This window comes from Chlorocebus sabaeus, chromosome 2, assembly GCF_047675955.1.
Source record: "Chlorocebus sabaeus isolate Y175 chromosome 2, mChlSab1.0.hap1, whole genome shotgun sequence".
NCBI lineage: Eukaryota > Metazoa > Chordata > Mammalia > Primates > Cercopithecidae > Chlorocebus > Chlorocebus sabaeus.
In genome coordinates this window covers 34,864,661-34,889,849 of record NC_132905.1, presented here as the reverse complement: position 1 = coordinate 34,889,849, position 25,189 = coordinate 34,864,661, and the positions used below count along the sequence as shown (strand labels likewise).

Sequence of the window (25,189 nt, the reverse complement as noted above, 5' to 3'; positions counted from 1 at the left end):
AACTTGCCGTACGCACATTAGAGAATAAAGCTCCTGTTTCTAGGCTCCTATGTGCTACCTCTGTCTCTGCTACTGCCACCCCACCCACACTCTGGGGAGGGGAAGCCCTCCCTGGGGAAGTGGAATGCAAGGGACCGAGTTTATGGAGTGCCACCTGTGGGCTGTCACCTCCAACGTCACACAGTGGGTACTGGCCCAACAGTGAAACATGGAAGATCCAGGAGGCCTTTGCATGGCCATTTTTCCAGGACCTGCAGGGAAAGCGTTCTGGGAATAGCATATGCGAGGGTCCAGAGGAGTGAGGGCTTGGGGCCACTGAGGCACTGTGGCTGGTGGAGAGCAGTGGGGCGGGAGGGACCATCAGGGTGACAGCAAAGGGCCCTGTGACTCTCAGATGAAAGCTGCCTGCCAGGAGGCCGAGGCCCCGTGTGGAGCACTTATGAACCATCCCGTGTGTTGTGCGGATCCTGGATTTTATAGGGCGGGGGCAGCATTGGCGGGGATGGAGGGAGGTAGGAGGACTGCCGATGGCAGGACACGGGGCGGGAGTGGTTTGATGGAGGGAGAAGGTGCAGTGTTTCTGGATTGGTCATTTGTTGTTGGTCAGGGTCTCACAGTGGCAGCCGACAACAGGGAATATTGGCTCAGGGGAGCGCCCTGTGCGTGGCAATAGTGGTCAGCAGGAACACCTGGGGCTCACATCGCCTCCTGGACTAGCTTGACAAATGCCCCATGGACTAAGTTAGCAGACAGAAGAGATTGGCTCCGTCTAAAACTGAAAATATATCTGAAATATGCAAATATCTGAAATATGCAAAGAATTCCTGCAAACCAACAAAGGACAGCAGCCCCAACAGAAAAGGCAGAGGCTGTGAACAGGGGAAGGAGGCCCAACTGTAACAGGAGTAGCGAGAGGTGCTCAGACCGCTTGGTAATTAGAGAACCGCAAGCTCACATGAGATGCCACCTTACACTGGGTAGCCTGGTGCTGAGTGGGAGATCAGGAGCCCCCAGGGCCCCGAGAACTAATCCAGGTGGGTATGAGCATACTCGCATGCTCGCATGCTCTCCACCCTGCTGTTTGGGGACAGGTAGCAAGTGTGGAAAAACCAACTCAAACCGTTTTCCTCTACTCTCACTGTGCACAACAGTCAACACAGAAGATTTCTGTGACCAAGTAAGGGATTTCTCACAGGACAGCTGCTGGGTGCCCACCAATTCAATTCAGTTCAACCCAACTGCTACCTGCCAGGAGATAGCTTCAGAAACCCCAAGTTGAGGGTTCAGTCCCACAAGACCACCACTTCCTTCCCACCAGTCTGAGGTCTGGGCCTGCAGAACTTCTGACACTCTGTCTTCAACTTGGGGTTACCACGACTCCTGTTTTGGGTTCAATTAATTTGCTAGAGTGGTTCACAAAAGTCAGGGAAACATTTACTTATATTTAGCAGGTTTTAATTTTTTTTTTTTTTCGAGACAGAGTCTCATTTTTAATGTGCAATGGCCTGATCGGCTCACTGCAACCTCCACCTCTGGCTCAAGCGATTCTCATGCCTCAGCCTCCCAAATAGCTGGGACTACAGGTGCATGCCACTATGCCTGGCTAATTTTTGTATTTTTAGTAGAGACGGGGTTTCATCATATTGGCCAGTCTGGTCTTGAACTCCTGACCTCAAGTGATCTGCCTGCCTTGGCCTCCCAAAGTGCTGGGATTACAGGCATGAGTCACCATGCCCTGCCAAAATTTTTTTTTTTAATTATTTTTTAAGGGTTGGGCATTGATGGAGTTCCCAGTGATGAATAAGAGCTAATGGGCCCAGGGCCTTGCCCCCCACCCTACTGGCTTATTAAAAAGGCTATTACAGAGAATTCAGATGAAGAGATGCACAGGGTGAGGTGTGGGGGAAGGGGCACAGAGCTTGTGTGCCCTCCCCGGGGTGTCACCCTCCAGGAACCCCCACATGTTCGGCTATTCAGAAGCTCCCCAAACCCTGGCCTTTTGGGTTTTTAGGGAGGCCTAATTACGCAGGCATGATTGAATAAACCACTGGCCACTGGTGATCAATTGAACCTTCAGCCCTGCCCCTCCCTGGAGGTCTGGCGAGGGGTGGAGACCGAAAGTCCCAGTCCTCTTGTCCTGGCTTGGTCTTTCCATAACCAAGCTGCCTAGATGCTGCCAGCCACCTTATTAGCACACAAGAAGACATCAGTGTGGAGTTTCTGAGGGTTTTTAAGTTGTTTGCTAGGAAACGGGTCAAAGACCAAATACATATATGTTTTTTTTTGAGACAGGGTCTCACACTGTTGCCCAGGCTGGAGTGCAGTGGTGCGATCGTGGCTCACTGCAGCCTTGATTTCCCTAGGCTCAGGGGATCCTCCCACCTCGGAATCCTGAGTAGCTGTGGCCACAGGCACGTACCACCATGCCCAGCAAATTTTTGTATTTTTGTAGAGACAAGGTTTTGTTTTTTGTTTTTTGTTTTTTTTTGTGAGACGGAGTCTCGCTCTGTAGCCCAGGCTGGAGTGCAGTGGCCGGATCTCAGCTCACTGCAAGCTCCGCCTCCCGGGTTCACGCCATTCTCCTGCCTCAGCCTCCCGAGTAGCTGGGACTACAGGCGCCCGCCACCTCGCCCGGCTAGTTTTTTTTGTATTTTTTAGTAGAGACGGGGTTTCACCGTGTTAGCCAGGATGGTCTCGATCTCCTGACCTCGTGATCCACCCGCCTCGGCCTCCCAAAGTGCTGGGATTACAGGCTTGAGCCACCTCGCCCGGCCCAAGACAAGGTTTTGCCATGTTGCCCAGGCTGGTCGTGAAGTCCTGGGCTCAAGCGATCCTCCCACCTTGGCCTTCCAAAGTGCTGGGATTACAGGCATGAGCCACCTTGCCTGGAACTAGATATATACTTCAGAGTATCACAGGTAGCTAAAGTAAAAAAAAATGGGCAGAAAGTGTCATGTGCACCCAGGACAGAATTCTGGGGGAGCTGAACAGGCAATACAGAGAGGTGCCCTCCCCACACCTATGTCCCCATCCCACCCAGGCAGCATGTGATTCTTCTTTGGAGCACCCTCATCAGTAGCCTGGGTGTTCCCTGCACAGGGGGGCTGCATCCATGATCAACTGGCAAGGAGCAGGCAGGCCCCCAGCACCCCACGTCTGAGGCCCAGCTAGACTTTTCCCACCCATCAAGGAGACTCAGGAGACTGGGCAGGGACGCAGCACCTCCTGGGGATTTAACCCAGTCGGAGCTTGCAGGCAAGAGGGGAGTGAAGGAACGACACTGTCCTGACCCAGGGCCATCCTGCTGGATGGAGTCACAGGGACTGCAGGGGTCTCTCCAGAGCTGCCTGTGGGCACAGAAGCAAGCCTGGGGGTGCCCCACCAGCCTGAGCCTACCACGCCCCCCTTGAATGTCCTTGGGTTGGACACTCTGACAAGGCAGCCACCTGGGGAAGTCCCTTCCAGGCAATGACTTCTCCAGGGCACAGAGTAAGGGTGTGTGGCATGAGCGAGGTCTCCTGAGGGGTCTGCAGCCGGCAGGCTGAACTGTGGCTATCAAGCCAAGTGGGGTCGAGGACTCCAGCCCCTCCTCACCATAAAAATGAACTGGGCATTGTAATTGTAAACCAACATTTTAGCGGCTCTGCTGTGTAACAGCATAAGGCAAAAGCACTGGGAGTGCCACACCGCCCAGCCCCCAACCCAGTAAGGCTTCATGGAGGCCCTGGCACTACCTGCAGGTAGGGGGCAGCATGGATCCAGGGTGGAGGTCAGCCCACAATCCATGCCATTGAGTGAGGCAAGAATGCGAGTGGAGATGTAACACTCCAGTTCACAGTGGCATCCGAACGCCTTCCACACAGTGCCCCATCCCCACCCCCACCTAAAAGGCTTCCTGCACCTGCCAAAGGAGACTGAGACACCTGCCTGGGGCAGGGTTCAAAACAGATATAGCTGGTTTATTTTGGAAACAAGTCTCATCCAGAAGTGTTATTTATTGCATTTAAAAAACATGGGAGGTGATTTGCATGGTTCCTCCCCAAGCCCTCACTCCCACCAAGTCCAGCTTTACCACCCAAGGTCCTTTCAGGATCCCAGGCCTGGAGGTTGTAGGAGAGAGCAGTGAATCCTAAGGGCAAGAGAATGGCATCCACTTGCCCAGAGTTTCTCAGAGCAGAGCCATCTGCTCCTCCAGACAGGCTGGTGAGGCTACTTGACACCCCCAGGAAGGGGAAACCCTAAAGGAAGTACTTCCAGGGGTGCCTGCCTGATGCAGGAGGTTTCAGGCTAGCCCTCCCCAGATCCCTGGCCTGAAAGGCCTCCCCCAGCCGCAGAAGTCAAGCTGCCAAAGTACTCCTGCAGCTCCAGCAGGGCCTGGAAGCGATGGGAGACGGCGTTCTTCTCCGCCTTAGGCATCTCTGCGTACCTGAGGGATGACAGTAACAGCTCAGGGAGCCCAGATTCAGGGAGGAAACGCACCCCCTCCCTACCCTACCTCATCTCATGCCCGGAGTCCAAAGCTCACAGACTCCCAGAAAAGAGGAGTGGGGCCCAGCAGCTGCTGGCAGCCAGTTAACTTTTAAAAATCGGATCAAGTTTTCAATTCCCCTGGGGCAGAAACCCCCATGAATGAGGATGGAGGGATATTAAACTTGCTCTAGTGTGCCCAAAAGTCATTAAGGGAAGCTGGGGACAGGGGGGATGAGCTGCATGTTTGATCAGCTTTGTCATCTGTTGACAGGAAGCAGTGGGGCCTGACAGAGCAAACACAGCAGTCTCCTCTAATGCGTGGAGGGCGGGGGAGCACTTGAACAGCTGGCCAGGGGCCTGACCTCCGTGCCAGCACGGCAGTGAGGTGAGAATCCCATACCCCGCCTGTGGCCTGCAGACTGCTCTGTGCAAGACGGCAGCCAGTAGCCACTAGCCAGGTGTGGCTATTTAAATGAATTAACACTGAATAAAAATATTCCATTTCTGGGTCTCACCACATGCAAGTACTCCACAGCCCCATATGGCTAGTGGCTGGTTCCACAATGTCCTCACCCCTGCTGGGGCTATTGTGGGGCCTCAGACTGCGCTCCCTCAGGGCCCCTCCAGCCTGAAAGCCTGATTCCAACAATGGCCCGTGCCTTGTGTGAATAAGGGGGGATTCGTGCGAACTACTGAGAACAACTGGTACTTTGAGGGCATAAAATAGTGCCCACAAGAGGCTGCAAAACCCTGGACATTTTCCCAACCTAGATGGGGGTCAGAAAATGACGCCATAAAACTGTCAGATGTGGCCAGGTGCAGTGGCTCATGCCTGTAATCCTAGCACTTTGGGAGGCCAAGGCGGGTGGATCACCTGAGGTCAGTTTGAGACCAGCCTGGCCAATCTGGTGAAATCCCGTCTCTACCAAAAACAACAAAAATTAGCTGGGCATGATGGTGCGTGCCTGCAATCCCAGCTGAGACAGGAGAATCGCTTGAACCCGGAAGGCAGAGGCTGCAGTGAGTCGAGATCACACCACTGCACCACTGCACCACTGCACTCCAGCAGCAAGCAAAACTCCGTCTCAAAAAGAAAAAAAGTCAGAGGTACAGCTTATAAGCCAAGGCCAGAGAGGCGAAACCACTGGCTACACAGCTGATGTGGGGTGACCTGGAGCCTTAGAGCCCAGGACTCCCAGTGCCATCTGGCTGCCTTCCTGACCATGGACTAGGCCACCCAGATTCCTAGTGTCCACCCCAGCAGAGCTGCCTTTGGCTGGAACGGCACCCTCAGAGCCTTCCCAGCCCATATCCACATGCCTGCACTTGGGCGGGGCACTGGCCCAACCCAAACGATGGCTATGCCAACCCCACACCCTAGGGAAGAAACCAGGGCTCCTTACGTCTGCTCATATCCATCAGGCTGAAAGCAGGGGTCCCAGCCAAAGTCCCGGCAGCCTCTGGGTGCCACGATCTGGCCCTGCCAAAGGAAAGGGGATACTGGTGTGTAACTCGGTCCAGAGGACAAGCATGAGGAGGGCAGTGGCCAGTAGGAGTTTGGTGAGTTTGTGAATTTGATTTGACCCAACTTATGCAAAATAGTTGCAAGGCCTCTATAGCACCTGCAAATGTTTGCTGAATACAATAAAAAGCAGAGTGGGGCAGCTCTCCCCTCACACAGGGAGGAGGCATGCACCTGACGGGCCCACTGGCACCTCCGAAGCCACGTGCCCTCGCCACACCCGGGACAAATTGGGATATCACTGAAGAACAATGAGGCTACTTTGATAGATAGAAAACGTTTTCTCCTAATAGGAAGCTAAGTGCCCTGAAGTCTGTGGACAAGCCAGATGCCTGCCACTATGACAGTGTTCCTGAAAATGCGAGGAAGACTTTAACCATACGATGAAACACTGCAACCAGAAGCAGGCACCCAGCTCCCCACTTCATGAACATATAAGTGAGTACAGTAAATACTGGCTGTAGTAGGGAAATTCCACAGTGAAAATGTTAGAAAAAAGAACAAATTGTAATCCAGTGACATGAAATGTCATGTTGTTATCAAAGTAAAAAAAAAAAAGAAAAAAGAAAAAACAATCTGGCCAGGCACGGTGGCTCATGCCTGTAATCCCAGGACTTTGAGAGGCTGAGGTAGGAAGATCACTTGAGCCCAGCAATCTGAGACTAGCCTGGGCAACATGGCAAAGGCAAAATCCCATCTCTACAAAAAATACAAAAATTAGCCTAGCCTGGTGGTGTGAGCCTGTAGTCCCAGCTACTTGGTGGGAAGACTGCTTGAACCCAAGAGGTCGAGGCTGCAGTGAGCTGTGATCCAGCCCGGGCAACAGACTGAGACCCTGTCTCAAAACAAACATACAAACATTCCAAAAAACAAACAAAAAAACCCAAAAAATTCTAACTGAAAAAATACAAGGGGCCAGGTGTGGTAGCTCATGCCTGTAATCTCAACGCTTTGGGAAGCGGAGGAGGGAGGATGGTTTAAACCCAGGAGTTCAAGATCAGTCTGGGCAACACAGTCAGACCCTATCTCTACTAATTTTTTTTTTTTTTTTTTTAATTAGCTAGATGTAGTAGCTTGCACCTGAGGTCCTAGCTACTCAGGAGGCTGAGGTGGGAGGATGACTTGAGCCTGAGAGATCAAGGCTGCTATGAACTGTAACCATGCCACTGCACTCCAGCCTGGGTGATAAAGCAAGACCCTGTCTCAAAAACATTTTTTTTTAATTTTTAAAAAATACAGTGGAGGTGGTACATGATTGGGATTAGTCACATAAATGCCAAGTAATTTAGACCCAAAGGCAAATTCTACTTCCACTATGAGGGGCTGCGTGACCAAGGCCAGTTACTGAACCTCAACCATACAACAAATGTGTTTTGTGCACCCACAGTGGGCCTAGCCTTGCCCTCATACAATAGACCTCTTAAGCCAAACAGGCATTACACCAGTAAACAAATTAATAAAAGTAATGATTATACAATGCAAAGTGCCTTAAAGGGAATGAACAAGGTGTTAAGTTCAATAATGAAAGTATGGGGGCCTGCACGGTGGCTCATGCCTATAATCCCAGCACTTTGGAAGGCCAAGGAGGGTGGATCACCTGAAGTCAGGAGTTCGAAACCAGCCTGACCGAAATGGCGAAACCCCGTCTCTACTAAAAATACAAAAATGAGCCGGGCATTGTGGCACATGCCTGTATTAGTCAGGCATAGTGGCGCATGCCCGTAATCCCAGCTACTCGGGAGACTGAGGCAGGAGAATTGCTTGAACCCAGGAGGTGGAGGTTGCAGTGAGCCGAAATCATGCCATTGCACTCCAGCCTGGCGACAGAGCAAGACACCGTCTCAAACGAACAAACAAAAAAGCTATAACCAGTGAGTACCAAGAAAAAAAAAAATGGTTACGATAGTGATTTTTTTTTTTTTTAACCATCACCACCACCACCAAAAACTTTTACCAGACAAGGTAAGACATCTGTGAACAGCTCCCAGTGGAATCTCTGGACATTCTCCTGAGCAGTAGGAGCTGCGCGCAGGAGTGGCAGAAGGCATGCTTCTGCACAGGGAGAGAGCAGGTGGACACAGGGGCAGCAGCCAGCCTGGAGGGTAGTCTGGACCCTGGGAGAAGCAGCTGTAATTCAGAATCTGATAGGCAGGTAAAAGGTGTTGAATACATCTCACGGAAGGAATAAGTTTGGGCAAATAATTAAGGTGTTATTATTATTATTATTATTTTTGAGACTGGGTCTCACTCCATTACTCCATGCCTGGAGTGTAGGAGTGCAATCATAGCTTACTGTACCCTCAAACTCCTAGGCTCAGGTGATCCTCCCACCTCAGCCTCCCAAGTAGTTGGGACTACAGGTGTGCACCATCATGCCCAGCTAATTATTTATTTATTGATTTTTGAGACAGGGTCTGGCTATGTTACCCAGGCTGGTCTCAAACTCCTGGCCTCAAGCGATCCTCCTGCTTTCGCTTTGCAAAGTGCTGGGATTACATGTGTGAGCCACTGTGCTCAGCCTCATTTTTTTTTTTGGTGGGGGGGGCACGGAGTCTTGCTCTTGTCACCCAGGCTGGAGTGCACTGGCGGGATCTCGGCTCACTGCAACCTCTGCCTCCCGGGTTCAAGCGATTCTCCCACCTCAGCCTCCCGAGTAGCTGGGATTACAGGTATCTGCCACCAGGTCCAGCTATTTTTTGCATTTTTAGTAGAGACAGGGTTTTGCTATGCTACCCAGGCTGTTCTTGAACTCCTGACCACAGGTGATCCACCTGCCTCGGCCTCCCAAAGTGCTGGGATTACAGACGTGAGCCACCACGCCTGGCCTCATTTTTAGATTATTTGTAAAGATGGGGTCTTGTTATGGTGCCCAGGCTAATCTTGAACACCTGGGCTCAAGAAAGCCTCCCACCTGGGACTCCCAAAGTGCCAGGATTACAGGTGTAAATCACCAAACCTGGCCAAGAATTCACATTGTATACTTGAACCCTGGAGGCAGAGGTTGCAGTGAGCTGAGATGACACCACTGCACTCCAGCCTGGGCAACACAGCAAGACTTTGTCTCAAAAAAAAAAAAAAAATTAAGATTCTATTATACATAAACACGAAAAGCTGGAAAGACTGAAATAGTCAAGCACCTTGGCAGTTGGATAAGGAAATCTGAGCTTGGAGAAGTCTGGGCTATACATGTAGCTTTGATCCAAGTGTGGTTTCTTACTAACAACAACAACAAAAAAAAAAAAAAAAAAAAAAAAAAAGAAAAGAAAAAAAGTAGTTTTGGGAGTTGTCACCTTCAGTTTGCTCTTCTGGGTCTATCAGGCCTTAGGAGCAGTTAGCCTCAGGGGTCAAACAGGTTTCAGAATTGACAACACTTCCATTGTCCTGCCCAGGGGCGCCCCTCAGCAAGGCAAAAGTAACTACTCTGGCCCCAGGGCACCCTTTCCACCACCCTCCTAGGATTGACAGCACTTCTACCTATGCTGCCCAGGGGAGCCTCTCAGCAAGTCAAGGTATCTTTGGCCCCAAGGCGCCCTTCCCCCCACCCTCCCGCAGACCCAGGGCGGTCGGCTCCCGTCGCGGCACCCCCTGGCGGCGCGCGGCGGGAACTGCATCAAGGTGGTTACGCACCGAAGTCCGGCCCCTGAACAGGCGCACGGGCTGGCTTGGGTCCCCGGTGCTGAGTGCAAACGTGCAGAGCGCGTAGGCTGACTTGTCCTCGAACCCAGCCAGGAGCTGGTGGAGACCTGCGGGTGGGCAGTGAGGGCTCAGGGCATCCCTGCTGGCTAACTCCCACCCCCACTCCCAAGAAGCCCACTAAGGGTGGGGAGGCAGGAATTCCCTAAAAAGGGAAATTAGGTCTCAATTGGGGTAGCAGGCGCGGCAGAGCCCAAGGCAGTGGGTCTAGGCTTGAAATAGAAGTCTCTGGGCATTCTCGCTTCCCTCTAGCACAGGCTGACGACACGAGGCTTTATTTAAAGTCAGAAAACTAGCCAATGCTGTGGGGACCATGTTTGATTCCTGATTCAAAACTAACCAACTGTAGGCCGGGCGCGGTGGCTCACGCCTGTAATCCCAGCACTTTGGGAGGCCGAGGTGGGCAGATCACGAGGTCAGAAGATCGAGACCATCCTGGCTAACACGGTGAACCCCGTCTCTACTAAAAATACAAAAAAAATTAGCCGGGTGTGGTTGCCGGCACCTGCAGTCCCAGCTACTCGGGAGCTAAGGCAGGAGAATGGCGTGAATGCGGGAGGCGGAGCTTGCAGTGAGCCGAGATCGCGCCACTGCACTCCAGCCTGGGCGACAGAACGAGACTCCGTCTCGAAAAAACAAAACAAAACAAAAAAACTAACCAACTTTAATAGGCACTTTTTCTACAACCAAGGGAATCCAAAAAATGATTAGGTAATATTTAAAAATGATTATATTTTATCAGTTTCTTAATTTTTCACCTTTTAGAAATACAGTGGCTGCATTTGGTGGCTCATACCTGTAATCCCAACACTTTGGGAGGCCAAGGTGGGTGGGTCACTTGAGCTCAGGAGTTTGAGACCAGCCAGGGCAACATAGTGAGACTTCACCTCTACAAAAAACACAAAAATTAGCTAGGCATGGTGGCTTACACCTGTAGTCCCAGCTACTCAAGAGGCTGAGGTGGGAAGATCACTTGAGCCCGGATGGTGGGCAGTGAGCTGAGATTGAGCCACTGCACTCCAGCCTGGGCAACAGAGGGAGACCCTTGTCTCCAAAAAAAATTAAAACAAATAAAAATAAATACAAGCTGAAGAACTTACTGATGATATGGTGTCTGTGATTTGCCTTAAAATACTGGACTTAGGAAAAATAAGAGGGGTTATAGATGTCACAAAACAGGCATTGTGCTGATAACCCTGGAAGCTGGTTGATGGTGACTGAGGTTCATTATTCTACTATGCTTTTTTTAATTGACAAACAATAACTGTATATATTTATGCCCATTATCCTGTTATGATATTCTACTGTGCAGATTTGAAATGCTCTATAATGTAAAGTGTCTTTTTTTTTTTTTTTTTTTTTTTGAGATGGAGTCTCGATCTCTCACCCAAGCTGGAGTACAGTGGTGCGATCTCGGCTCACTGCAAGCTCCGCCTCCCGGGTTCACGCCATTCTCCTGCCTCAGCCTCCTGAGTAGCTGGGACTACAGATGTCCGCCACCACGCCCGGCTAATTTTTTGTATTTTTAGTAGAGACAGGGTTTCATGGTGTTAGCCAGGATGGTCTCGATCTCCTGACCTCGTGATCTGCCCGCCTCGGCCTCCCAAAGTGCTGGGATTACAGGCGTGAGCCACTGCCCCTGGCCAATGTGAAGTGTTTTTAAAAGCACATAAGGATGGGTGCGGTAACTCATGCCTGTAATCCCAGCATTTTGGAAGGCCGAGGTGGGTGGATCACCTGAGGTTAGGAGTTCGAGATCTGCATGGCCAACATAGTGAAACCCTGTCTATTAAAAATACAAAAATTAGTTGGACGTGGTGGCAGGCACCTGTAATCCCAGCTACACAGGAGGCTGAGGCAGGAGAATCGCTTGAACTCAGGAGGCAGAGGTTGTGGTGAGCCGAGATCGTGCCATTGCACTCCAGCCTGGGCAACAAGAGTGAAATCTCCAACAACAACAACAAAAAAGGCCAGGCGTGGTAACTCACACCTGTAATCCCAGCACTTTGGGAGGCTAAGGCAGGCAGATCACAAGGTCAGGAGATTGAGGCCATCCTGACCTACATGGTGAAATTCCAACTCTACTAAAAATACAAAAATTAGTTGGGCATGGTGGCATACGCCTGAAGTCCCAGCTACTCAGGAGGCTGAGGCAGAAGAATCGCTTGAATCCGGGAGGTGGAGGTTGGAGTGAGCCGAGATCGTGCTACTACACTCCAGCCTGGGTGACAGAGCGAGACTCCATCTCTCAAAAAAAATTTAGCCGGCGTGGTGGCACATGCCTGTAATCCCAGCTGCTTGGGAGGCTGAGGCAGGGGGATTGCTTGAACCAGGGAGGCAGAGGTTGCAGTGAGTTGAGCCACTGCACCCCAGCCTGGGCAACAGTGAGACTCCAACTCAAATAAATAAATAAATAAATAAATAGGCTGGGTGTGGTGGCTCACACCTGTAATCCCAGCACTTTGGGAGGCCAAGGTAGGAGGATCACTTGAGGTCAGGTGTTCGAGACTGGCGTGGCCAACATGGTGAAACCCCCTCTCTACTTAAAATACAAAAATTAGCTGGGCATGGTGGTAGGCACCTGTAATCCCAGCTACTTGGAAGGCTGCAGCAGGAGAATCGCTTGAACACAAGAGGTGGAGGTTGCAGTGAGTCGAGATCATACCAGTGCACTCCAGCCTGGGCAAGAGTGAGACCTTGTCTCTAAATAAATAAATAAAAGCACATAAAGATGGGACATTTTGGCTTGCAACTGTGGGTGACAGGATACGCACTGCTGGGGTCCAGGAGGGGCAGTCCTCCAATTCCCAGGGCAGGCCCTGGCTAAAGCAGTCACGAGGGCCAAGTCCCTCTTGAAAGCTCCTCAACCCTACAGCTCCCACCATCCCTCCCCCACACAGTGCTCTCTGGAGTACAGGGTAAGTGTGAACTACCAGTGCTAGATGGGGAAAATGAGATGGAGGCTCCGTGGTGGGGGCTAGAACCTGGGACTCCTGACTACTAGTTGGGGTCCCTGCCCTAGAGCAAACCCAGATTCTCATTCCCAACAGATCCAGGGAAGAAACAAAGCAGATAATACCTTCAGGCTTTAACTTCTCCAGAAACCACTTTCTGCAAGAGAAATAAAGGAGAGTCAGAACACCAGGAGCAGCTGGATCTTCTTACCACCTTTTCCTGGCTGTTCCCTATTGACAGCCAAGGGTAAATGAAAAAGAATGCCTCCAAGGGCCAGGCGAGGTGGCTCCTGCCTGTAATCCCAGCACTTTGGGAGGCTAAGGCAGGCGGATCACTTGAGCTCGGGAGATTTTTTTGAGACGGAGTCTCGCTTTGTTGCCCAGGCGATCTCTGCTCACTGCAAGCTCCGCCTCCTGGGTTCATGCCATTCTCCTGCCTCAGCCTCCCAAGTAGCTGGGACTACAGGCGCCCACCACCACGCCCAGCTAATTTTTTTTTTTTTTTTTTTTTTTGAGGAGGAGTCTCGCTCTGTCACTCAGGCTGGAGTGCAGTGACATGATCTTGGCTCACCACAAGCTCCACCTCCCGGATTCCCACCATTCTCCTGCCTCAGCTTCCCCAGTAGATGGGACTACAGGTGCCCACCACCACGCCCAGCTAATTTTTTTGTATTTTTAGTAGAGACAGGGTTTCACCATGTTAGCCAGGATGGTCTCAATCTCCTGACCTTGTGATCCGCACACCTCGGCCTCACAAAGTGCTGGGATTACAGGCGTGAGCCACCGCGCCCAGCCTAATTTTTTGTATTTTTAGTAGAGACAGGGTTTCACCATTCACAGGATGGTCTCGATCTCCTGACCTCATGATCCACCCGCCTCGGCCTCCCAAAGTGCTGGTATTACAAGTGTGAGCCACCGTGCCCGGCTGAGCTCAGGAGTTTGAGAAAAGCTTGGACAACATAGCGAAATCCCATCTCTACAAAAAATGCAAAAAAACTGGCTGGGCACGTGCCTGCAGTCCCAGCCACTCGGGAAGCTGAGGCAGGTGGATAGCTTGAGTCAAGCAAGTGAGCTGTGATCACACCACTGCACTCCTACCTCAGCAACAGACTGAGACGCTGTCTCACACACCAAAAGTAAATAAATACAGGCCAGGCACGGTGGCTCACACCTGTAATCCCAGCACTGTGGGAGGCCGAGGAGGGCAGATCACAAGGTCAGGAGATCGAGACCATCCTGGCTAACATGGTGAAACCCCCGTCTCTACTAAAAACACAAAAAATTAGCTGTGGTGGCGGGCGCCTGTAATCCCAGCTGCTCGGGAGGCTGAGACAGGAGAATGGCGTGAATGCAGGAGGTGGAGCTTGCAGTGAGCTGAGATTGCACCACTGCACTCCAGCCCGGGTGACAGAGCGAGACTCCATCTCAAAAAAAAAATAATAAATAGGCTGGGCGCGGTGGCTCAAGCCTGTAATCCCGGCACTTTGGGAGGCCGAGACGGGCGGATCACGAGGTCAGGAGATCGAGACCATCCTGGCTAACACGGTGAAACCCCGTCTCTACTAAAAAATACAGAAAACTAGCCAAGCGAGGTGGCGGGTGTCTGTAGTCCCAGCTACTCGGGAGGCTGAGGCAGGAGAATGGTGTAAACCCGGGAGGCGGAGCTTGCAGTGAGCTGAGATCCGGCCACTGCACCCCAGCCTGGGCAACAGAGCGAGACTCCGAGAAAGGAAAGAAAGAAAGGAAAGAAAGGAAAGAAAGGAAAGAAAGGAAGAAAGAAAAAGAAAGAAAGAAAGAAAGAAAGAAAGAAAGAAAGAAAGAAAGAAAGAAAGAAAGAAAGAAAGAAAGGAAGGAAGGAAGGAAGGAAGGAAGGAAGGAAGGAAGGAAGGAAGGAAGGGAGGGAAAGGAAGGAAAGAAAGAAAGAAGGAAGGAAAGAAAGAAAGAAGGAAAGAAAGAAAGAAGGAAAGAAAGAAAGAAGGAAAGAAAGAAAAGAAGGAAAGAAAGAAAGAAGGAAAGAAAGAAAGAAGGAAAGAAAGAAAGAAGGAAAGAAAGAAAAGAAGGAAAGAAAGAAAGAAGGAAAGAAAGAAAGAAGGAAAGAAAGAAAGAAAGAACAAAAAATTAGCTGGGTGTGGTGATGCACACCTGTAGTCCCAGCTACTCAGGAAGCTGAGGTGGAAAGATCACCTGAGCCTGGGAGGTGGAGACTGCAGTGAGCCACGATCACGCCACTGCACTCTAGCCGCCTAGGTAACAGAAACTGTATCCAAAAAAAAAAAAAAAGGAAGAAAGAAATCAAGTTTTAGATTCCAACTTCCTTGTTTTCTCTTTCCTGAAATTAATCTACCTATGAACGTAATTCTCAAATGCGTGGGGTCCCCTTTACCATCTCCACTTACAGGTCGCATTCTCACACTTTACAAAAGAAAGACATGCTTCTCCTATCCCATCTTTCCTCGGGACAACGTGAAAGGCTGTTGATGCGAAGACAGGGAATGACCTGCAGTATCAGGTGCCTCATCATTTTGCAGTTCTGGTGGTTTTGGGCTTGGGGCCCTGTAAGGGGGTGGAGGTGGGCACTCACATGTAGGGGCCGGGGAGCCCTCCAAGGGCGTTGTAGCACAGACAGGTGTCTTCAACCAGCACAGGCCCCTGTACCTGCAGCACAAAGACATGCAGCCCTGAGACACACGATCACCATCCCCTCCTGGAACACCAAGGTCACCCAGGCTGGGGCCAGCCCTGAGCTAGCTGAGATCTGTGGCAGACAGCGCCCTGGGAGCTGCCCTCGGCCAATCTCTTACCTTTGGCCAATCTCTTATCTTATGAAGACACCAAAGCTTTGGCTGATTGTAAAGCTTGCTCCAGGCACAGCAATGGGAGAGCTGGGATTCGCACTCAGCCTGACTCTCCACAGCATGCTTTCTGAGTTCCACGAACAAGTGTGACTGCAGCGGTGGATGTGTGTGGGGAGGATGTAGGGCTGGAATGCATGTGTCTGAGCATTTGGGGGAAGGAGAGTCTGTGTGTATGTAGGAGTGTATAGTAATGGTCTGGGGGAGATACCATGTATTCAAGGCTGGCAAAGGAAGGCAGTGTTCCAAAGTCAATATTAACTGAACCCTAGAGGGCTCTGGGCCGGTCCAAGAAAGCTCAACAAACTTGTTTACTCTATTGTTTCCAGCAGGCACAGGCCCTGGAAGCTACCTGGACAAGAGGAGCAAGTGTGGGACAAGGGCAGGGCAAGCACCTGGCGAGCTGCCTCCTGACATTTCTGTATGGAAATCTCATCCGGCTCCCCCTGGTACTCCGGCACTTATCAGGGAAACAGACACACAGAGAGTCAGGTCACAGGAAGACAGATAAAATCCAACCATCTTTTAAAAATAAAACAAAACAGAGACATACGGTCAATTTTCTGTGCCACCAAAGTGCATGGAAACTTATCTCCTAGAATCTGAATGACCTGTTCCAAAAGAAAAGAGAAGATTTATCACCATCTAATGATTCCCCATTACTATGTGAGCACGTGAGCTGTTATCCACCTTTCTCATCGATAACTCTCCTGCCAATCTCCTAAAGCTTACCAACTCAGGCCTGTGAGCCTCACCCCGGCTTTCAGGGTCCCACCCCAGCAAGCCAGCCCCTTCCATCTCCTTACTTCTCTATCTCTCCTACATCAGGTCTCTGCTTGTGCTAAGCCCCCATCCAGAACACCCTCTTCTCTTCTCAATGCTCCTAGAAACTCTAGCCACCCTCCTAAACCAGAAATTCTCTATCAGAAGATACCCAGAATTCAGGAGGCCTGTGAACATGGATTGGAAAAAAAATATCTTTAGTCTTAGTAACCTTAATTGAAATTTAGTATCTTTGGCCGGGCACAGTGGCTCACGCCTGTAATCCCAGCACTTTGGGAGGCTGAGGCGGGTGGATCACGAGGTCAGGAGATCGACACCACCCTGGCTAACATGGTGAAACCCCGTCTCTACTAAAAATACAAAAAATTAGCCTGGCATGGTCGCGGGCACCTGTAGTACCAGCTACTCGGGAGGCTGAGACAGGAGAATGGCTTGAATCCAGGAGGCGGAGCTTGCAGTGAGCCGAGATCGTGCCACTGCACTCCAGCCTGGGCGACAGAGTGAGACTCCGTCTCAAAAAAAAAAAAAAAAAGGCCGGGCACGGTGGCTCAAGCCTGTAATCCCAGCACTTTGGGAGGCCGAGATGGGCGGATCACGAGGTCAGGAGATGGAGACCATCCTGGCTAATACGGTGAAACCCCGTCTCTACTAAAAAATACAAAAAAAAAAAAAACTAGCCGGGCGAAGTGGCGGGCGCCTGTAGTCCCAGCTACTCGGGAGGCTGAGACAGAATGGCTAAACCCGGAAGGCGGAGCTTGCAGTAAGCTGAGATCCGGCCACTGCACTCCAGCCTGGGTGACAGAGCGAGACTCCGTCTCAAAAAAAAAAAAAAAAGAAATTTAGTATCTTTTTTCATTATGAATATAGGTAACAAACCAAAATATTACTAGCAGTTCCTGTGACTTTTAAACCTACTAAAATCACAGATGTTGTTATAACTCATTACAACTGCTGCAGATATCTCAAAATACCTTTTATCTGGATATTTTAAAATTAAGGGGCTAGGTGCTGTGGCTCACGCTTGTAATCTCAGCACTTTCAGAGGCCAAGGTGGGCAGATTGCTTGAGCCCAGAACTTTGAGACTAGCTTGAACAACATGGCAAAACCCCATCTTTACAAAAAATACAAAAATTAGCTGGGCATGGTGGCATGCGCCTTAAGTCCCAGCTACTCAGGAGGCTGGGGCTGGAGGATTGCTTGAGCACAGAAGATTGAGGCTACAGTGAGCCAAGATTGCACCATTGCATTCCAGCCTTAGGCAACAGAGTGAGACCCCCTCTCAAAAAAAAAAAGAAAAAAGGTAATTACTCATACATTGGTAGATTAAATCCTTTAATGCATTAAGAAAGTATAGATAACTAAATCACAAATATTTGTAACATTTTAATAATTGTACTTCACTATAGTTGATTTCCTTTGTAATCCTATGTATTTTATTTATTTATTTATTTTTTTGAGAGAGGATCTCTCTCTGTCACCCAGGCTGGAGTACAGTGGCACAAACACAGCTCACTAGAGCCTCAACCTCCTGGGTCCAAGAGATCCTCCTGCCTCAGCCTCCCATGTACCTAGAACCACAGGTGGCCCAGGTACCATGCTTAGGCTAATTATTTGTAGAGCTAGGGTCTCACTTTGTTGCCCAGGCTGGTCTTGAACTCCTGGGCTCAAGAGATCCTCCTTGAGCCTCAGTCTCCCAAAGTGCTGGGATTATAGGTATGAACCACAGTGCCCAGCCTGTAATACCATGTATTTTATTTTGTACATTTGAAACTATTTTCCTGAGAAAGATTCTATAGGTTTCCTCAGTCTGCCAATGGCATACCACTAGTTAAGACTACCCGTTCGACCAGGCGCAGTGGCTCATGCGTGTAATCTAACACTTCGGGAGGCGGAAGCGGGCAGATCACCTGAGGTCGGGAGTCCAAGACCAACCAGCCTGACCAACATGGAGAAACCCTGTCTCTACTAAAAATACAAAAATTAGCTAGGTGTGGTGGCACACACCTGTAGTCCCAGCTACTGGGAAGGCTGAGGCATGAGGATTGCTTGAACCCGGGAGGCGGAGGCTGCAGTGAGCTGAGATACACTCCAGCCTGGGCGACAGAGTGAGACTTGTCTAAAAAAAAAAAAACCCACAGCTGGGCGAGGTGGTTCACGCCTGTAATCCCAGCACTTTGGGAGGCGGAAGCAGATAGAGGGTGGATCACCTGAGGTCAGGAGTTTGAGACCAGTCTGGCCAACATGGCAAAATCCCGTTTCTACTAAAAATATAAAAATTAGCCAGGTGTGGTGACGCATGCTTGTAATCTCAGATACTCAGGAGGCTGAGGCAGGAGAATCGCTTGAATCCAGGAGGCGGAGGTTGCAGCGAGCAGAGATCACACCACTGCACTCCAGCCTGGGTGACAAAGTGAGACTCTGTCTCAAAAAAAAAAAAAAGACTACCTGTTTTAGGCCAAGTTCAAGTCCATGTTCTCCAAGGAGTCTCCCTTGGCTACTCTAGCACCTTCTTCTTCTTCTTCTTCTTTTTTTTTATTTTGAGACGGAGTCTCACTCTGTCACTCTGTCACCCAGGCTGGAGTACAGTGGTGTGATCTCAGCTCACTGTAACCTCTGCTTCCGGGCTTCAAGCGATTCTCCTGTCTCAGCCTCCTGAGTAGCTGGGACTACAGACATGTGCCACCATGCTGAGCTAATTTTTGTATTTTTAGTAAAGATGGAATTTCACCATGTTGGCCAGGCTGGTCTTGAACTCCTGACCTCAGATGATTTGCCCGCCTCAGCCTCCCAAAGTGCTGGGATTACAAGCGTGAGGCACCACACCCAGGCTCCAGCTCCCTCTTTAAATGAGGGCAATATTCTCAGTCAGAGGTTTGGGGTCTCATGCCCATTGTCCTGCATGGGCTCCGTTCAGGGTGGCACTGCCTGACTGGTCTGGCCTCAGGATCCCAAACCTTTTTTCAGCAGAAGGTTCTGGTTCCTGAGAAGGCCACTTTGTCCTGGCACCAAAGTGACATCAGTCCCTCCCTACGCTACAGGCAAATATAGGTTTCCCTAGTGATTACACCCCGCTGGTCTGACTCAGACATATCCAGTGGGTGTCATCCTGATCCCCCACATATGACCCCCACTCCATGGCTATGGCTGATTGAACAGGGGCAAACACTTGATTCAAGCAAAGCCAGTTGGAGCTGATATCTGGTAGAAGTCTCACTGTTCCATCCCCCAGCAGGGAAGAAAGGGGAAATATATGAACAGGAATAGGGATCAGCATCCAGAGAGAACAAGGACAAGTCAGCTTCTTGAGGGAACCTCAGGTCCTGCAGGACACGGTAACACTATATTCCCACAGGAGTCATCTGGTGGCTTACATGAACTTCCTGTGTGTCTCTGTTACTTGCTAGCCACAAAGTCCCTGCAAACAGAAACTTTAGATCCACTGCCTCCTTTACTCCTCCTCCCTGTAGCGCTGTGAAGCAAATGTCCTGCATCATCCCCACTTCACACACGCGAAAAGAGGTTAGAACATTTTAGGACAGTGGTGGGACACGGATTGCTTAGTGTAGAACTCCGCCCCACGCCCTCTGTGGGTCCTGCTAGCCCTGGCCCAGCAGCGGGATGTGGGTAAGTCCCAGAAGAGTATCGGAACACTGGGTTGGGGTCTACTTCAATAGGTGACCTTCGGGGCGGTTGCTAAGGGCCCCGCCACTCCTCTGGGTCCCGCAGTCGCTGACCACACAAGCCCTGTGTCGGGATCTGTCAAGATCCTCGTTCCTTCGCCAACCCCGGGGCGCCCCGATTCCGCAGCCACTCCCTTCTTGCGCCCCAGCCTTTCCACACAGCCGGGTCAGGACCCTTCCTTCCGGGCTTTATTCTCTTCTCTCTCCATGCCTCCTCCCACGTGCTTCCCTCCACCCGGAAGCCCCTTCTCCGCCGTATTCCCAGCTGCCTCCCAGTCAGCCCCCAACACCCTCCCGGCACCTCCTCCAGCTTCTTGGCGTTCCCCGTGACAAACACGATCTTCTTCCCCACCAATGAGGCCGCCATGGTGAGCCCCGGTTACCCAGCTGAGCCACCGAAAACTCCTTGGTGTCCAGTGACGACAGAAAACTTCCGGCTGGTGGCGGAAGTAAACGGCTCAGTTTCCGGCCAGGGGTCCGGGGGAAAGCCGACCCGGACCCCAAGGCGCGTATCGGGCGACTGGGCTCGCGGTGGCGGCATAGCCCTCCGCGTTCGAATTGCTGGGGGCCTCCCAAGCCTGGAGATTGAGTGCTCCAAGACCCGTCCCTCCTGCCTACGGGACGTTCTCTTCAAGAACTGGAAGAGACCACTACCATCCCCACCCCGCCCCTGGTTTCGCTCTTCTCTGCAATGGGGTCTCCGAAAGGAGAAGACTGAAGCCCTGTGATCCTGGAGGTTTGCGCTGCCCTACGCTGTCTCAAAAAACTGCCTCCTTCTAGGCAAGGGCTTCCAAACCCTCATCCTGCTCTCACCTTCAGCCTTACCCACCAGCTCTGATCCACCGGACCGTGAACTTAAACTCGGCATAGCCTAAAACAAGCCCAAACTTCTCACCCGGTTTCACACCTAGGCTTGAGAGCTCAGTATCTAGACTCCCTCACTTCCTTATCCCTTCAGCCTCTCAAATCCATCACCCCTTCTCCGTGGCCACCGTTTCAGCCAGACCTTTGCATTCCAAACACAACTGAAAGTAGGAAGTGCCCTCTCAAAGGTGTTTCTGCTGAACCTCTGCTGATACTCTCTTTGCAGCAAGTCATCTGACTCGCTCCTCCAGAGACTCAGCCTTCTGCCCGCCGCCTGGAACCCTGGGTCAGTACCTCTTGAATGGCCACTTCTGCCCATGGACAAGAAAAGGAGGGAGTCTGAGTTCTTACCAAGCTCCTCAGGCCATTCTGATGCTCATCAAAGTGTGGGAAAGCCCAGTGGCTCACACCTGTAATCCCAGCACTTTGGGAGACTGAGGCGAGTGGATCACCCGAGGTCAGGAGTTTGAGACCAGCCTGACCAACACGGAGAAACCCTGTCTCTACTAAAAATACAAAATTAGCCAGGCATGGTGGTGCATACCTGTAATCCCAGTTCAGAGAATTCAGGATTCAGGAGCATCACCTGAACTCGGGAGACAGGGGTTGCAGTGAGCAGAGATTGTGCCATTGGATTCCAACCTGGATAACAAGAGCAAAACTGCCTCTGAAAAAGAAAAAAAAAAAAAAAAAAAAAAAAAAAAAAAGCATGGGAACCACTGCTTTGGGTGGTGACCTGTTTTCTTTCATTGAAGCAGAAACACCATTATGCAGAGTACCTAGAGGAATGGCCATGGGAATTTGGGGGCAGATGAGGGCCTGGAAGACATCAGTTACCCCGAGGAGCCTGAAAAGAAGAAAAACGGCCCACCCTACATGGACACCTTTCTTGGATCTTAGCCAGCTCAAGCCCCAGCTCAGGAAAAGCTTCCCTGAGCTCCCTTTCATCTGCTTGCATAGCACTGACCTCTCCACTGCAAATAGATATTCATTTGTGTGATTCTGTTTTCTAAAAATTCTAATGGTAAAAACCGTATCTGTTTTTGCTCACCTCTCTTTTTCTTTTTCTTTTCTTTTTTTTTTTTTTTTTTTTTTTTTTGAGACGGAGTCTTGCTCTTGTCACCCAGGCTGGAGTTCTATGGCATGATCTCAGCTCTCTGCAACCTCCATCTCCTGGGTTGAAGCGATTCTCCTGCCTCAGCCTCCCAAGTAGCTGGGACTACAAGCACCTGCCACGACGCCCATCTGATTTCTGCATTTTTAGTAGAGACGGGGTTTCACCATGTTGGCCAGGCTGGTCTCGAACTCCTGACCTCGTGATCTGCCCACCTTGGCCTCCCTAAGTGCTGGGATTACAGCTGTGAGCCACTGCGTTTTTTGTTGTCGTTGTTGTTTTGAGATGGAGTCTCGCTCTTGTCGCCCAGGCTTGAGTGCAGTGGCACAATCTCGGCTCACTTCAACTTCTGACTCCCGGGTTCAAGGGATTCTCCTGCCTCAGCCTCCCCACTAGCTGGGATTAGAGACATGCACCATTACGCCCAGTGAATTTTTGTATTTTTAGTAGAGGTGGGGGTTTCACCATGTTGACCAGGCTGGTCTCGAACTTGTGACCTCAGGAGATTCCTCCCTGCCACCTCAGCCTCCCAAAGTGCTGAGATTACAGGCTTGAGCCACCGTGCCCAGCCTCACCTCTCATTCGTAAATCCCAGTGCCTGGTACATAGTAGGTGTTCTGTAATGTAAGATCACAACTAGCTTGGGTACAGTGGATCACTTGATCCCAGGAGTTCAAGACCAGCCTAGACAACATGGTGAAACCCAGTCTCTACAAAAAATACAAAAAATTAGCTAGGCTTGGGGGCACACAACTGTAGTCATAGCTATTCAGGAGGCTGAGGTGGGAGGATCACCTGAGCCTGGGAAGTCGAGGCTGCAATGAGCCAAGTGTGCCACTGTACTCCAGCCTGGGTGATGCAAGTGAGACCCTGTCTCAAAAAACCAACAAACAAAAAGATCACAACTGACATCCGTAATTACAATTCCATAGATAACTTTCTTTTTCATTCTTTCCTTTTTTTTTTTTTTTTTGAGATGGAGTCTTGCTCTGTTGCCCAGGCTGGAGTACAGTGGCATGGTCCCTGCTCACTGCAACCTCTGCCTATCAGGTTCGAGCACTCCTCCCACCTCAGCCTCCTGAGTAGCTGGGACTACAGGCATGCACCACCATGGTCGGTTAATTTTTGTATTTTTCTTTTTCTTTTTTTTTTTTCTTTGAGACAGTCTCGTTCTGTCGTCCAGGCTGGAGTGCAGTGGTGCAATCTCGGCTCACTGCAAGCTCTGCCTCCTGGGTCCCCGCCATTTTCCTGCTTAAGCCTCCTGAGTAGCTGGGACTACAGGCGCCCACCACCACGCCCGGCTAATTTTTTTGCATTTTTAGTAGAGACAAGGTTTCACTGTGTTAGCCAGAATGGTCTTGATCTACTGACCTCACGATCCACCCACCTTGGCCTCCCAAAGTGCTGGGATTACAGGCGTGAGCCACCACACCCGACCAATTTTTGTATCTTTAGTAGAGGCGGGGTTTCACCATGTTGGCCAGGCTGGTCTTGAACTCCTGACCTCAAGTGATCTACCCACCTCAGCATCCCAAAGTGCTGGGATTATATGCGTGAGCCATCGTGCCAGCCTTAGATAACCTTTAGATAACCTTTTTTTTTTTTTTTTTTTGAGACAGAGTTTCACTCTCATTGCCCAGGCTGGAGTGCAATGGCACGATCTCGGCTCACTGCAACCTCTGCCTCCCAGGTTCAAGCAATCCTCATGCCTCAGCCGCCCAAGTAGCTGAGATTACAGGCATGCACCATCACAGTCTACTAAAAAATTTTGTATTTTTAATAGAGACGGGGTTTCTCCGTGTTGGTCAGGCTGACCTCAGACTCCCAACCTCAGGTGATCCGCCCACCTCAGCCTCCCAAAGTGCTGGGATTACAGGCACGAGCCACCACACGCAGCCTAATTAACTTTCTAAAGCCAAGGAATTGATCGTTCAGGACGAGAAGCAGTTTCTCTTCAGATCCCAGGCCAGATGAAGTTGCTTCTGTGTCTCAAGAGGTGGTACAAGTCAAAAACCAAAAAAGGCAAATTAGAGAAACACATTTTAAGCAGAACTCCAGAAGCTGCAGAAACATTCATTTGATGGAAATCCTCATATAAGGAACCTGTTTCTCCTTTTTTTTTTTTTTTTTTTTTTTTTTTGAGACGGAGTCTCTCTCTGTTGCCAAGGCTGGAGTGCAGTGGTGCAATCTTGGCTCACTGCAACCTCCGCATCCTGGGTTCAAGTGATTCTCCTGCCTCAGCCTCCCAAGTAGCTGAGATTACAGGCGTGTGCCACCATGCCCCGCTAATTGTTTGTATTTTTAGTAAAGATGGGATTTCATCATGTTGGATAGGCTGGTTTTGAACTCTTGACCTGAAGTGATCCACCTGCGTCGGCCTCCCAAAGTGTTAGAATTACAGGCAAGAGTCACCTCGCCTGGCCCATACTTTTTCAAACCCCTTTCTCACTGTTGTTCAATGGTCCTGAATTTATTTTTATTTTTATTTATTTTATTTTTTATTTTTCTGAGATGGGGTCTCACTCTATCACCTAGGCTGGAGTGCAGTGGCATGATCATGGCTCACTGCAGCCTCGACCTCCCTGGGCTCAGGTGATCTTCCCACCTCATCCTCCCAAGTAGCTGGAATTACAGGTGCATGCCACCACACCTGGCTAATTTTTGTATTTTGTTTTGTAGAGACAGGGTTTCATCATGTTGCCCAGGCTGGTCTTGAACTCCTAGGCTCAAGGGATCCCCCAACCTAGACTTCCCAAAGTGTTGGGTTAACAGACGAGCCTCTGTGCCTGGCTCCTGAAATCTTTACTTCTGTTATTATGCATACAAAAAGCTTCATAAATTCCAGTACTGCCCTCCCCTTCCCTTCCGGAAGGAAGGAAGGAAGGAAGGAAGGAAGGAAGGAAGGAAGGAAGGAAGGAAGGAAGGGAGGGAGGGAGGGAGGGAGGGAGGGAGGGAGGGAGGGAGGGAGGGAGGGAGGAAGAAAAAGAAATTCAATGTCACAGATACAGCTAAAGCTCAGGGCTTAACCCCAACCCGCTTCCCTCCTCCTAGAGGCAATCGCTGTCCTGAAGTTGGTGTGCATCAGTCCCAAGCCTCTTCGTACTTTTTCCAAGGTTGTTTCCATAAACACTATGTGGGATTTTAAATCACTAAAATTTAGTGATTTTAAAACATACAGAGTCCGGGCGCGGTGGCTCACGCCTGTAATCCCAGCACTCTGGGAGGCCGAGGTGGGCGGATCACAAGGTCAGGAGTT

The 25,189-nt window shown here is 50.5% G+C and overlaps 1 protein-coding gene across 3 annotated transcripts; it reads right to left on the bottom strand.

Annotated features, from left to right (window-relative positions):
- Nucleotides 1–17: 17 nt before the first annotated feature.
- Nucleotides 18–20,400, bottom strand: ITPA (inosine triphosphatase). 3 transcript variants are annotated; one of them, XM_008019290.3, is made up of 9 exons: nucleotides 20,257–20,399; nucleotides 16,045–16,102; nucleotides 15,887–15,951; nucleotides 15,221–15,294; nucleotides 12,765–12,796; nucleotides 10,482–10,574; nucleotides 9,620–9,735; nucleotides 5,874–5,950; nucleotides 3,939–4,426 (listed from the first exon to the last, which is right to left on the bottom strand). In XM_008019290.3, the coding sequence occupies exons 1-9, from the start codon at nucleotides 20,320–20,322 to the stop codon at nucleotides 4,288–4,290; spliced, it is 720 nt and encodes a 239-aa protein (XP_008017481.1). In that variant the 5' UTR covers nucleotides 20,323–20,399; the 3' UTR covers nucleotides 3,939–4,287. The 3 variants fall into 3 exon arrangements, with proteins under 3 accessions (XP_072863400.1, XP_008017481.1, XP_008017491.1); XM_008019300.3 differs by lacking the exon at nucleotides 10,482–10,574 and having other exon boundaries at nucleotides 20,257–20,397; XM_073007299.1 differs by lacking the exons at nucleotides 3,939–4,426; nucleotides 5,874–5,950; nucleotides 10,482–10,574 and adding an exon at nucleotides 18–775 and having other exon boundaries at nucleotides 20,257–20,400.
- Between the last annotated feature and the right edge of the window lie 4,789 nt (nucleotides 20,401–25,189).